This window comes from Natator depressus, chromosome 13 (genome assembly GCF_965152275.1).
Source record: "Natator depressus isolate rNatDep1 chromosome 13, rNatDep2.hap1, whole genome shotgun sequence".
Classification (NCBI taxonomy): domain Eukaryota; kingdom Metazoa; phylum Chordata; order Testudines; family Cheloniidae; genus Natator; species Natator depressus.
This window is the reverse complement of record NC_134246.1, coordinates 20,615,646-20,629,590: the sequence shown is the minus strand read 5'-3', so window position 1 is coordinate 20,629,590 and position 13,945 is coordinate 20,615,646. Positions and strand designations below refer to the sequence as shown.

The 13,945-nt window shown below is 50.8% G+C and overlaps 1 protein-coding gene across 5 annotated transcripts in view; it reads left to right on the top strand.

Annotated features, from left to right (window-relative positions):
• The window catches only part of SRC (SRC proto-oncogene, non-receptor tyrosine kinase), a 72,088-nt gene that overhangs the window by 43,490 nt on the left and 14,653 nt on the right, over positions 1-13,945 (top strand). For 4 of the 5 annotated variants that reach the window (XM_074970190.1, XM_074970192.1, XM_074970189.1 and 1 more), the window contains exons 5-7: positions 1,582-1,599; positions 9,516-9,614; positions 10,567-10,670. In XM_074970190.1, coding sequence (XP_074826291.1) covers positions 1,582-1,599; positions 9,516-9,614; positions 10,567-10,670 — 221 coding nt within the window. The remainder of the gene's footprint in view (positions 1-1,581; positions 1,600-9,515; positions 9,615-10,566; positions 10,671-13,945) is intronic. The other variant, XM_074970193.1, reaches the window with a different exon arrangement.

Genomic DNA, 13,945 nt, shown 5'->3' with positions numbered 1-13,945 from the left:
CTCTGGGGCTGCTGCCAGATAGGGAGCTTCGGGGCCATGGAGCAGCCCATGCAGCACTAGGTGGTGCGGGGCAGCTAGTGGGATCCTCCAACTTGCCCCATTCAAGCAGCTTCCCTTCTTACCTCCCTAGCCCTCCGCCCCAGGACTGGGGAGGGCTGGGTATGGTTCCCTGCAGCGCTGCCCAGAGCACTAGAGAGGCTCCAGTCCCTCCCTTCAAGGAGGTAGTGAAGGGAAGCTGACCTGCTCTAAGGAGCATACCTGTGACTGGAGTCATGGTGGGTTCTCCCCTGCTCTGTGACATAATGGTGCCGCTGGGTCCCAGTCCCCAGCGTCCTGCCCACCCCTTGAGCACTGGATGTGAGTGATGTGTATCTCGGGGCAGAGGCAGTGAATGCACCTCAGATGGTTTGACAGGCATCCTACGGTCCATGCAGAGGATCTCCCATGGAAGTGGGTAACAGACACCTGATCGCCCTGCCGGAGGATCCACTGGGAAGATTGTGAAGCCCTCTGTGTCTTGATGTGACGCCGTGCGGGGTTTAGGTGCCAAGGGAACTGCATTAACCCAGGCAGCCTGCACTGCGGGAGCTGGGCAGCAGAATGAGGCATTTGGGAAATCTTGGGGGTTACTGAGTTAGTCCCCCTCTCTTACTAGAGCTGGGTCCTGCATCTGGCCTGCTCTCCCCAGTGCTAGGGTGGGGTTGGTGTTCTGGAGCCAGAGGAGGCCTATCTTGAGCTGTGAGATGTTTGGGCAGTCTGAGCTCTGGGAAGGTCCAGGAGGGGAACAGCAAAAGGGTGCTGGGCAGCACCGGGAGGCGAACAGCGAGCATGCAAAGGGCCCCCTGGTCGAATGCAAGTGGCGTCTCCCCTTAGAACTATCACTAAAGTCACTGCAGTCCCCTCGAAGCGAGACACACAGAGGTTAAGTGACGTGCCCAGGGCCACAGAGGGAGCAGGCATCTGACTCGGGAGTCCCTGGCTCCGAGTTCTGTGCTCGGACCACTTCACAGTTCCCCTCCGTAAGCTAGGAAACGGCCCTCTGCTGTTGATGCTGTGGAGAGGGATTGTTGGTTGTTTCTCTGGCTGCTCGGAGCATCTAAGGTGTCTGTGGCAGAGCGAAAGGTTAGGTGCTTCCTGGGGTGAGCCAGACCTAGAGGTTCTTATTGAAAGATGCATTGTCAGGATCACCTTTAGTTTGACCTAGTGTTGGGGCCAGGCTCTAGGGTGAACCAGAATTGGCTTCCACCCTGCCTGCCCTACCACCACTCCCCAAAACAAACCCCCATTGGGAAGTATTGTCCTGTTACTCGTGGTGCCCCTTGGCTGCCAAATCTCTCCTCTGCCTAGTGGCATCAGCCTCCCCAGTCTTTAAATAAATCACACCTCTCAGGGGGTTTATTGTGCTTGCCTGCTTCTGGCTGACAGCCTCAATTGAGGCCACAGGATCTCAAATCCTTTTTGATTGCCTTGTGAGATCTCTCCATGCACACTTCTTTCCCAGTTCAGCAGCGCCAGCGCCCGTGCGGTACCTCTAATCTAAGCCCTGTCTCTTTCTCTCCTGCACAACATGCTTTCATTTAGGAGAAAAGTGGATGTCAGGTGTGTATCTGTTTTTACTTTTTTGTTTAAAGCCAACTTCCTTCCCGGGTGGGCTAAAGGGCAGCTGGGGAGGGGGTTGCTTTGTGGTCCATTTATGGTCCCTGGTCACAGTTGCACTTGGATCCCTTTGTTTTGTTTTTCCCCCCAGTGGAGCTTTTATAGGTTCATCTTCTAACTACTAAATAGCCCTGCCTAGATCTGTGTGCCAATACTGCGGTGGTGTGAATTCAGTCCCCTCTTCTCATCCAGGTCTGGCACCTTCTTCCCTCATCCCTTCTCAACAAAGCACTTCCTACCTGTTTGTTTTCTCTCCCCCTTTTTTGTTTCTCCCATTCATCCAAGCCACCAGTGCACCAATCTTTCTAATGGCAATGGGGGATGCAGGCAGGACAGAGTGGGGACTGCTTCCACCCTGCCTCTCTGAAATTCCTGATGCTGCACCCCTTGATCTCCTCAGCTCCCCCAGTGGCATTCTTGCCAGCTCTTTACACTGCATGTCACATGCAGTTGGAAGTAGGATAGTGCAAAGGGCTGCAGTAGGAGAGGTGTTGAATTTGTTGTTCGTTGGAACCAAGTGTGTACTTTTTAACAAGTGTGCATGCACAGACAAGCTTATCAATAGATACATTTCAGAGCTCTTACGGTGCGCCGGCCAAATAGCCATGCTTCAAGGAATGTGCATGCTCTTCTGGCAAAGGCTGTGCTGTGGGAGACACATCTGTGTGGGTTCTTACGCTTTCCCCTGCCACTTTCTTAAAACTAAGGAAATTTTAAAATGTGAAGGGAACACTTAAAGATTGCAACATCAAGCACTGGCAGGTCCGATAACTCCCTGATTGTGAGGTTTCTACTGCTATGTTACTTGTGTAGTGTTGCCCAAATGGAATTTTTCAGTTCCCAACTCCTATGTGTTTTTGGTTATTAACTCAAGCCATAAAATCTCTCTAATGTGTGAAGTGGCTAAGTTCAGTGTTGCAGAAGAAACCTCAACTTTGGGAGTTTCCTGACCCCTTTTTGAACGTTTGACTTTTGGAATCTTAATTTTGTACTAACGCTAGCTTTGGTTTCTAATGAGTACTCTAAAAGGAGGAATCTGCCTATTGGGGATTTTGGATTGTGCAAATATCTGTGGGAGGTTCCCCCCACTCCCGTGCACAAAAGGCAACTCTGCTTTCCATCTGAATTACATTTGCTCACTATTCCAAAGTATGTGTGTCTCCTTTGTACATTCTGCAGGGACTCTGAGAACAAAATGGCTATCTCTGCAGGGCAGGTAGAGTGCTTGGAAATCCTAAGGTGCACTACGCAGGAGGAAAGACCTCTGTTTCAAGCTACATACCCCACAGTATCCAGTGTAACCGCATTGCTGCGACCTTCACTTTATCAGAGGAAAAAAACATCTTTAGAAAGCAGCTTCATGCGGTGCTGTTAGGGGAGTGACCAGGGGTGAAAGTAACTGAGGACACTTACCAGTACAGGGCTGGGGTGGCTACGGCCCCCAGAAGGGGCGGGGCCTCCGGCAGAAGGGGCTGCCTGGCCCATGCTGCCTGGGGCTCCCGTGTTGATTTAAAGGGCCCGGGGCTCCGGATGCCGCTGCCGCAGTAGCCGCGTCTGGAGCCCTGGGCCCTTTTAAATCGCCGGCCCCAGGGTAGCTGCTCCCTTTGGGCCCCCCCCGCCCGTCGGCGGCCGGGGGAGCAAAAGGGGCAGGGACGTTAAAGCGCTGCAGGGCCCTTTGCCGTGGCATCGCTTTAATGTCCCTGCCACTTTTGCCTCCCCTGTAGGCGGCCCTGCCGGTACGGACACTACTGGCAGGGCTGCTGACGGGGTGGGGAAAGGGGCAGCGACGTTAAAGCTTTAACATCGCTGCCCCTTCCCTCCCCCCTCCGCCTCCTACCAGCAGGGCCGCCGACAGGGGAGGCAAAAGGGCAGCACTTTAATGTGGTGCGGGTTCTTACCGGTACACAGTATTGGCCCGTACTGGCTCACTTTCACCCCTGGGAGTGACTAACCTAAACGTGTTGAATGATTGAAAACACTTAATCTTCTGCCTAACACACTGAGATGTGCAGACATTCCTGGGATAACCACCCACCTTGTCATGCGTTCTCGCTGACCACGCAGTGGAGCTGGCATTCTAGCCACATGTTCTGAATGCAGTTAGCCCAAAACCTAGTCATTTTGTTTTCCTTTTGCGAAGTATCATTAGAGAAATATGTGGCAGATGGAAAATCCTGCCTAGCGATACATCCAGGCCCTTTGGTATTGGAACTAGAGTCATGTAACCTCTCAGGAAATGCTTCTGGTTGAGGTAGGTTACAAACTCCCGCCCACGCCTGGTTTTGAGTCAATCTGAGTTGGTTTATGGGTTTGCTTCAAAACCACACAGAGCTTGGTGTCTTCAGCACTTTTCTTCTGGAGTCGCTGATCTTGTTTCGACTCAGTTAAACTTGAGAAGGAGCCATAGGCTTGGAGTGAGAGAGAACTATTGCGTGGACCTCTGTGGAATGAAACAGCCAAGTGTCTCCCATCCTTCGGTTAAAGAGGAGGGACTCAGGTGGCGAGCCAGGAGGTGACTACACCTTTGCAAAGCTGGGAAGGTGGTAAGTGGCAAGGCTTCTCCTCTGCCTCCTGAGCTTTGGCGGCCTATAGCCAAAGCTCATATAAAAGGTGTGTGGGTCCGTCAAAGTCACTGGGGAATAGCACAGCAACTTGGTAACGAGAGCTGCCCCGCTCTACTTCTCACACCCCAATGAAAGCCTAATGTCAGGGCTGACTGGACCATTTAAAATGCTCATGATACGCACTGTAGAGATGGCCCCCAAACGACCCCCACCCCCATATGAATAATTGGATCTCCCAAACTTGATGTGGTTAGAAATCCGCCCCGGTTCAGAACTGCCAGAATAATTTGTGTTCTCGTAGCACCTAGGAGCCCTGTCCATGGACCTGTTGTGCTAGGTGCTGTACAAACACACAACAAACAGAGCCCCTGCCCCAAGGAGCTTCCAATCTAACTGTATAGTGAGCTGAACCAAACCCACCGATCAGGATTGCCAGCACCTCACAGTTCAGCTGCAGGTCTCTGAGACTCAGGCCCCATTCTGTACCATGGCTATAACTGATGGCACTGTCATCCCCGACCTGGTTACAAGGCAGCTTAAATTAGCAGGCCAGGATTTCCAAAAGTGGCTAGGGACTTCGGCTGCCTCCATTTTTGGAGGGAGGGGGGAGGAAGATGTTTGTAAAGGTTTCAGAGGGTGGGAGCTCTGCACTTCCTGAAAAGTCACACCTCTGATCTGCCTCAGACATTGAGGCCTTCATGAGGAGAAGTCACTTCTGGGAATCTTGGCTGCAGCGTACCCAAGGGGTAACCTGGGACAGGGGCCCGGTTAAGGAACCTTGATACAGCTAGAATCACTTGACATCATTGTCTCCATGACAGACAGACAGACAGCAAAGCTGGACTTTCCTGTCACATTGGCCAGGCTGGAAAGATTGAGGTTTACCCTGCTCATTTGTTAGAGCTGGTCAAAAATTTATCTGACGGAACAGTTCTCCATTGGAAAATGCTGAGTCGATGAAATCGAATCGCTCTTGCAAAATGTGGGTTTTTTTGTTAGTTTCCCTGTCAAAAAACATTATCTAAATATTTTATTTAGATTTAATCATTTTTACTCAAACTATCATATAATTGAAACAATAAAAAACATATTTCAACCTTTATCAAAATTAAACATTTTGGGATATTTTTGTTTCATGGGGAGTTAAAAATCAGATTTTGGGGTGGGTTGGTTTGTTTGTCCCAATGTGGGATGAAACCAAATTTTGAAAGCTCAGAATTTCCCGTCTCAGTTTCTCTTTTCAGCCAGCTCTTGTTCATCCTTGTTCCCCAGTCTCCGTCCCCTCTGTAATGGATTCAGTACAGCACGGACCCATGGCTGGCACATCAGCTTAGCATAGGGGGAGCTGTGGAATCCCTTGAGCTATTCCCCATGCCTTTCCATGGAGAGGGATCTCTCTTCAGAGTGGCCCACTGGCAGCATACCTACCTACTTAGGGAACAGTTTGGTAGGATGCCACCATCTGCCAACGTCCTAGTGTTGCAGCGGAGACAGGATCCCGATCATGGGTGTGTAAGCAGTTTGCCTGGGCCTCCCAGCTCTCTTTAGAAAGAGCTCCCAAAGTGCATTGTCCCCTGTCTTGCTCTACATGCATCTCCTCTGGCACTGTAGCCTCTGCTCAGGCAGGATGGCATAGTTGACCTGAGTTTCCCAGAATGCACTGTTGGTATCTATCTTAGCTACTTATTTGGCCCCCATTCCAGTGTTATCTAAGCCCCTCACAACCTTCAGTGTATGTGTATGCCACACCCCTGAGAGACAGGGCAGTGCTAATCTCCCCATTTTGCAGGTGGGGCACAGAGAGAAAGTGACTTGCCCAAGATCTCATTGTGCAGCATGCACTGCATTGGCCTTCTAAATAGATGTGCTTGCTAATGGGGCAGTATTGGTGCATCTGCAGGTGCACAATATTTCCCCATTATACAGAGTGAAAACACCTGTAAAATGGGTCATGAGATGGCCTGAGCTACCAAAGGCTGAGGGGTCTGGATCCAGGTTTTGGGCTAGGCCATTGTGCAGGGAGGGACTAGCAGGGGATCTGAATTTCCCCAGGGTTTGAGGCAGAGAGTTCAGATCTGGAAGATGTGTGGTTGGGTGTCTTTTTGTTAAGCTCAGACCATCTCTTAAAATATGCCTTTAAAAAACCCCTGAAGTTATCCATTTATTTGAAACTAAATATTTATTTATTTGTTCTGAAAATATGAATCCTCTGGTAAAGTATCTCAAGACCCTTATCAGGAATCTGCAGAGTTCTTTGTAGATTTGTTTATCCTGCAGTCACAGTAAATTAGACGCAGGCTCTTCCTTCCTCCCTCCCATCTGACTCTGATAGAACAGTCTCTGTAATATGTGACTGCCATCTCCCATAGAACAAAACTTCCCCAGTCTTCGGGCATTCCTTTCTGCTTGTGACCCACTTACAAGAATCCCCCGAGACACCCCAGTGAAAATCTGGGAACTGGTGCGACAAAGTCGTTGCCCTGGATTTGTTTTCTCACTTCACCAGTCTGCTCATCCCAAGAGATCGCTGCTAATGGAAATGATGGCCGTACTTTATTGTGACAAGATGGTGGGCTTGACTATCCCGTTATCCATCTCAGAGCCCCTAGATGTGCTTAGACACTACAATGATGAACCAGAACAATCTATATAGACTCATCTCAAATTCCAGCCTTGTAAAATTGTACTTGGGGCAAGTAACACTTTTGTGGGCATATACATTGGATCCATCCTCCTGGTGTAGATGAGCAAGTACACTTTTAAAAATAGATTTTAACAACTTCTACATCTAGTCACTAAGCCTGTGTGCACTGTAGCAGTAATTGTACGTGTAAATGGCTATGCATAATCCCATGGGCAAATGATGCACTTTTGCCCATGCAGTTAGGAATATTTGAGCTTTGTGTCTGGATTGGAAAATTTTCCTGTCCATTTTCCAAGGCTGCCATGTGCCATCTGATCTGTGTATACACTGTGTTAGGGGTACACACACTCGTTCCTTTCAAAGTGCAGGGAGGTGGTCTTTTGGGGGAGTTCGTGCTGTCATCGCAGTCTATGAAACAGCTTGGTGGAGGCTGAGACACCTCTGTTCTGAGGAAATGTATTCTCAAATCCAGCAGCCGTGGCTTCACTTGTGAAATTCTGCAAGATAAAGACATTCCAAACCACCTTGACATTTGGAGCGCTTTCAGGGTTAGTTCTTTAGAGAGAGAGGAGCGTGTACCACATGGAGCAGGAGCCTGTTCCTCACCTCTTCCCTCTTGCTCACTTCACATAAAGCTTAGGGTACTGCATCTCACCAGGGCTGCACCAGCAACTTGTGCACGGCCACATGAATAACTGAGCTCCGAGACAGCTTCTTAAAGTGACTTCTGGGATAACACCGCAGTAGCTCTGAGCTCCCCGTGCAGCCCAATACTGAAGCATGGATCCATAGGCACCAACTTTTACTTTTCCCCAGGGCTGCTCCGGCCCCTCCCACGAGGCCACATCCCCTGCTCCATCCCTGCCCTCGGTCTGCTTTTTCCTGGCCCCAGCTTGCTGTTCTCCGCCCTTCCCCAAGCTGCCAATCTTGTGCCAAACAGCTGTGGCTGGTGGGTGCTGAGCACCCTCTATTTTTTTCCGTGGGTTCTCCCCACAGAACAGAGTCAGCACCTGTGCCTGGATCCACTTCTGCTGGGAGAGCCCCTCACCCAATCATGTAAGCGCCTCATACAGGATCAGTGATAGGGAGAGATTACGTGAAACCTGACGCCAATCATGACCGTCCTTTCCCCACTGAATTCAAAAGGAGTTTTGCCGCCAAAATAAATGACAGTGCCATTCAAGCCCTGCTAAGTGACGTTCATGCCTCAATCATTTATTTTTCACGCTCTGTCCCTCCCCTTTTTTCCTCTCTTCCTCCTTGTTGCTTTTATGTGATTTGCATTTAACAAACAAGTCTCCTTTGTTTGGCCGTCTTTTCTGGCACACTTTTTTTTATTATCACAGTCATTCTGCTTTTTTCTTTTTCTTTTTCTTTTCCTTCTCTGCTTCCCTGTTCTTTCTGCTCTCTGGGATTTCCAATGCTTCACACTTCAGACAGACTTGGTTCAAATTCAGATGGCTCCAAAGGTATTTTCAATGGGTATCTGATGTGCCTTTTTAAGTAAGGAGTTCCCTTATTTAAAAGGCTATCACCTGTGGAGTGTGTATGTGAGAGTGATCGCACAGTGACCGTGGCCATCGCATGCCTTATGGGATCAACGTGGTATCCGCACTGGAATCTCTGGTCAAATGGCATTTCTGAATTAACTTAGGGTGCCCTGATACCGGAGCAATTTGACCCTTGTTGCCAATATATTTCCTAGAGCACTTGGTGCCATGGCTGTCATGATGGTCAGTGACTATATCCAAGCAAATGCTTAGATTCTTGTGGCTGTGGAGGGACAGACCCCTTTCCAAAGCTCTGCCTGTTGAGGGTTCTGCACTCTGCCTCTTGCTTGGTGCAGTAAATCCAAGCCCAAAAGAACAAGGGCCAAATCAAGGTGCTGAGCAACTATAAATCCCCCCCTCCCCTGCCCGTGTTGTTAGGAATTGCAGGTGCTCGGCACCTCAGACTCAGCCCTTTGTGAGCAAAGCTCCGTTATTAGTTCCCCTGCCAGCTTGGCTATTGCCCCCAGGGGTTCTAGTGGTCCCTTGGAGAGGGTACTTCAAGGTGAATTTCTAGTGACTGTCGTGGGGAGCGGTTGTAGTCGATGGTAAAAATAATATTGAGAGCAAAGAGTGATGCTTTCTGTGGCCTAACAAATTCCTCTGCTCATCTGTAATGTAGGGTTGCCAGTTTTGGTTGGACGTATTCCTGGAGGTTTCATCACACAACAATCTTTAATTTAAAAAGATTCATCTTTAATTCCTGGAGACTCGGCAACCCTAGTAATGACCGCAGGAAACATGGGAAGGTGGACATATAGTAGGGCTCACAGCACCCAGCCCCCAACCTGAACTAACTCACCCTGAACCTTCGAGAGCTTGTCCCTTGACCTGTTGACTCTAAATCCAGTTTCAATCCAATCTGATTGTAGCTTTGGGTCTCTGAACATCTCCCAGTTCAGTAAAGCTGTGGGCACCCAACAGTGACCTAAGCAAAACAATCCAGAAGAACTAGCTTGGAAATAACCCTGGTGCCAGTGACCTCCCTGAAAGGGCTGGGTTGCCTGTTGGCAATACCTCCAGCCCAGGGAGTCCACTCTTTGTTGACAGATGCTAGAGAAGTTCCTCTTTTTGAATGTCTGTCTCCCTTTATTTCTCTTCCAGGGAAGGAGACTGGTGGCTGGCTCACTCCCTCACGACAGGACAAACGGGCTACATCCCCAGTAACTATGTCGCACCCTCAGACTCCATCCAGGCTGAAGAGTAATTGAAATCTTTTTAGACGGTTTAAAAGAACAATGCAAACAGCCTGCTAAGTATATTTTTTTCAGACATGTTTTGTAGCCTCCTAAAGGCCTTTGCGGGCTTTCTGAGGTTGCCACTCTGTTAAACATTTTGTTGTTTTCCTCAGGCATGCTCAAAGCCAAATGTTAAGACTAGATATGTTTTCGTGCCATATACAGTGAAATCCGTCTTGAGCAACTGCCCAGGGATGGCCTGTGTAGTAGATGTGGCCCTAAAGGATCTGATTTTTTTTTTTTCCTAGACCAAATAGGCATTTAATTGCATATGCAAGATGTTGACTAATTTGCTTATGCAAATTAGGGGCAGCATGCCAATAGGCATATTTGCACCCGCAGTGGCCCTATTTGTGTATGCAATCACGCTCGTGGTCTGTGCAAACTAGGCACGTGCAATTGGCTGCACCACTAATTTTTATGTAAATCTACCCTGACGGGTTGCACGCACCATGCTGGAAGGCTTGACAGGGCTAACCCCAAATCACACAGACTCCCATCTGAACACTGCTGCAGGCGCTCATGCAGCCTGCACTGTGCTGTGAAAATAACACCCACTTTCTGCTCCACATCTGGGGGGGCAGAGTTCTTGGAGTAACACTGGGCTGGGATGCCTGGGGGACACTTGAATTAAAAAAGACAAGTGACTGCCTATGACACAGAATTGCTTTGGAGGGGCGGGAGGGGAGAGGCTTTTGCTGTTTACCTAATTATATCTTTCCCAATAGATCCCTGGCCGTTGGGATTTGAGAACTCTGACGAATGCCTCTGGCTGTTAATGCAACGCTTGGTTCTAGCAATCAGTGCTGTGGGGGAGGGGATGTTGGGGCATCCCTCTTTAAAACGTGGTAGCACTAATGAAGAGGGTCTAAATCCAGGGGGTTTTCCTTGTGCTGATTTGTTGCTTGCTCTTCCAGGTGGTATTTTGGCAAGATCACTCGCCGGGAGTCGGAGCGGCTCCTGCTCAATTCTGAGAACCCCCGAGGAACCTTCCTGGTCAGGGAGAGTGAAACCACCAAAGGTAACTGGATCCCCGGCAGGCGCTTAGGTCCATGATGAAGGCCTATGGGGTGGTTAAGTCTTGGAGAACCATCCCTATACGGTGCTCCTGTCAGGATCTGGAGGCACAAGGCAGTGGGGTGGCCAGTCTGCTGGGTCCAGGCGTCTCCCCAGGCTCTGTGCTTCCTCTCACAAAGATGGAATGAGGAGATGCTAGCTGGAGTTGCTGAGAGGCCCCCACTTCTCTGTGCGCACAACCCCTAAAGTGCCCCCTATCCTATGCCTGGAGGGGCAGCCTGTCTGCAGTACACCCAGAATCCTTGTCCTGTACCAAGGTGACCCTTAATCGGTGACCTCCTTGCTTTTAACCCTTGCGCTTTTAATCTGTCCCTGCTCAGCCAGCCTGTTCCAATGGGCGGGTCCCCCGACTCTTTCCCCAGCCGATTGGCTGAGAGCTGGGTGGGATTGAAAAGTCTGGTGTAAACAGTCTCCGATCTTGTGCTCGCCTCTTTTATTTTTTTTTCCCCTCCGGGAGAACTGTGCAGAAACTGGGTCACTGAGCTGGGAATAGCTGGGTAACCAATGGCAACAGGGAACTCTGCCGTTCCCTCCTTCCTATAGTGCCAGGGGCTGTTGAGTTTGAGCTGCTTCATGGAGACTGTGTGAGGACCTGGCTGCGGGGTGGAGCAGGCTAGCCTATACCCGGGCAGCAGTGGCCTCTGCATCGGCAGAGTGCCTGGCTGTGAATTACATCTGCCCTGCATGCTTGTGCTTGCTAAGATTTCATCAGCCTTGCTCTGACCTGGGTGCGCTCAGTGCAAGCAGCATAATTTCTCTGAGTCAGACAGAGATTGAGACTTGGGGGTGGAGTATTTAGTTAAGATAACTGGGGAGTGGGGGCTGAATGTTGTGTCTCTGACATGAGTGGATTCTGGTGTTGTCTCCAAGCTGGTTTGGAGCGTGCAATCCAAGGCCCCAAACAGCTCTCTGCATGCTGACGTGAGATGTTCTGAAGATGGTGGGTGGGATGGTGAAGTTTAGGACTGGTATAAAAGGGGTATATAGTAACTTACGTAGCAACCTCCCATCTAGATGGAGTCCCATGTGCTTCAGGTGTAGGCTCCGTCCGTGCTTGGAGCTGGGCGCGTGATTCCCAGCTCGTGTCGACATGCTCACCCTGGCTCTCATTGAGCTAGTGCGCTAGAAGTAGTGGTGTAGCTGTGGAAACACGGGCGAGCTGCCCTGAGTACGTACCCATGGGGTCCGGAGCGGGTTTGTCCCCCTCGCAGCTAGCCCGTGCCACTGCTCATTGCTGCTTGTGCTCCTGCAGCTAGCTCAGCGAGAGCTAGCGTGAGTCTACACAGAGAGTCTCAGAGCCTGGGTCAGACTCTGGCTCGTGGGGGGTCAGGTCACTGAATTAAAAATTAACTGTGTAGACGTGGGCTGGAGCTACCCCCATCCCTAGGCTTCAAAGCCCGATCTCCTGCCAGAGCTGCAACATCTCCATGGCTTTTCTTCGCGTCGTAGCCCAAGTCAGCCTACGTGTAGCAGGCTGACTTCCCCCTCCTCTGTTGTGCACTCATCTCTGGGGTGGAAGGTGGCAGTGCTACGCATCATCATGCTTGTAGTACCTCGAGATCTTGCCCACGTCTTGCACAAGGGCTCTGTGGCAGGCATTGTACAAACAACATGGGAAGGCAGTCCTTCCCCACGAGAGCTTAGCCTTTAAAGAATTAGAAGAAGGGAGATTATCCCCATTTTGCAGAGTCAGAACTGAGGCCCAGGGAGTTGATCAAGGTCACATGAGATGTCTGTGGCAGCTCAGTTCCTGGCTCTGCATCTCCCAAGTTCCAGGAAAGCATGTTCAGGAGGGGAAGTTCAGACTAACTTCCCCCACTTCAATGACCGGGTGAACCTATGTGAACAGAGGGTCACCACCCAAATAAGGATTTGGCCAGGGCTCTAGGGCAGGGGTGGGCAAACTTTTTGGGCTGCGGGCCACATCTGGGTGGGGAAATTGTATGCAGTTCCGGGGCAGGGGTTTGGGGTGCAGGAGGGAGTGCGGGGTGTGGGAAGGGGTGCAGTGTGCAGGCAAGGGATTGGGGCAGAGGAGGGGGCTCAGGGCAGGGGGTTGGGGTGCAGGGTGTGATGGGGCTCAGGGCAGGGAGTTGGGGTGCAGGGGAGGGCTCAGGGCAGGGTTGGGGTGCGGCGGGGTCTCAGGGCAGGGGGTTGGGGTGCAGGGTGCAGCAGGGGGCTTAGGGCAGGGAGTTGGGGGGCAGGGTGCAGGAGGGGTTCGGGCTCCGACCCGGCGCCACTTACCTAAAGCGGCTCCAGGGTGGCAGCGGCGCGCACCAGGGCCAAGGCAGGCTCCCTGCCTGCCTGCCGTGGCCCCATGCTGTGCCGCTCCGCTCCGGGAGCCCCAGGGACCACGGGGGGCAATCCCACAGGCCAGATCCAAAGCCCTGAGGGGCCGGATCCGGCCCGTGGGCCGTAGTTTGCCCACCCCTGCTCTAGGGAGTCTGTCTGTCTGACTCTTGCTGCAAAAAATCCATTTAAACCAATAAAAAGAGGAAGCCTGGAACACTTCACTGCTTGAGAGTCATCTTGGTTTGGATTTGTGCTGAGGCGGATTTTCGATGCTCCACAATGGCACAAGTCTGTTGAGCAGGTTGCCAGTAGCTCACTAGGTCATGCAAGTTACGAATTTTATTTTTGTGTGTGGAGGCCTCTTTGCCCTGAAATGAGTCCAAACCGCTCCCTTGCCAGGACTGACCCTGCTTGCCTGCCTAGAGTGCCCGCATCTATCTTGGGTGCTGGTGGAGCCCCCGTTTCCCCCCGACATTTAAAAATAGAAATAACACGTGCACACTCTCCCCTCTCAGGCCATAGGAGCCATAATAGCTTGATTAATTCACAGACTTGTTTGTAGGAGTGCGTGAGAAGAAACGCAGGCACTGACTTCCTCCTGTCTGGGTGGGTACTCCACCCCTGCTCTGCCCTGAGGCCCCACCCTTGCAAGACTCACAATGAAGCTCCAGCTCCTGGAGTCATGTGGTGTTGGTTTTTTGTTTAAACATTTGTGGTTTTATTAGCCCTTCCTGGTTGTGGAGAAAAACTGGAAAATGTGATTCCTCTCCGTTCCACCTGTCCACCCACCCCCAAAGGTTCAAGAATCAGAAGGCATATAGATTTTTGGTTCTTTTTATTTTTAAAAATGTTATGGCTTGCGGGGGGGGCTGAGTCATCATTTTTGAACACTTGGGTTGGTGCTTCTGTTAATGAACAGGACACTGGTCA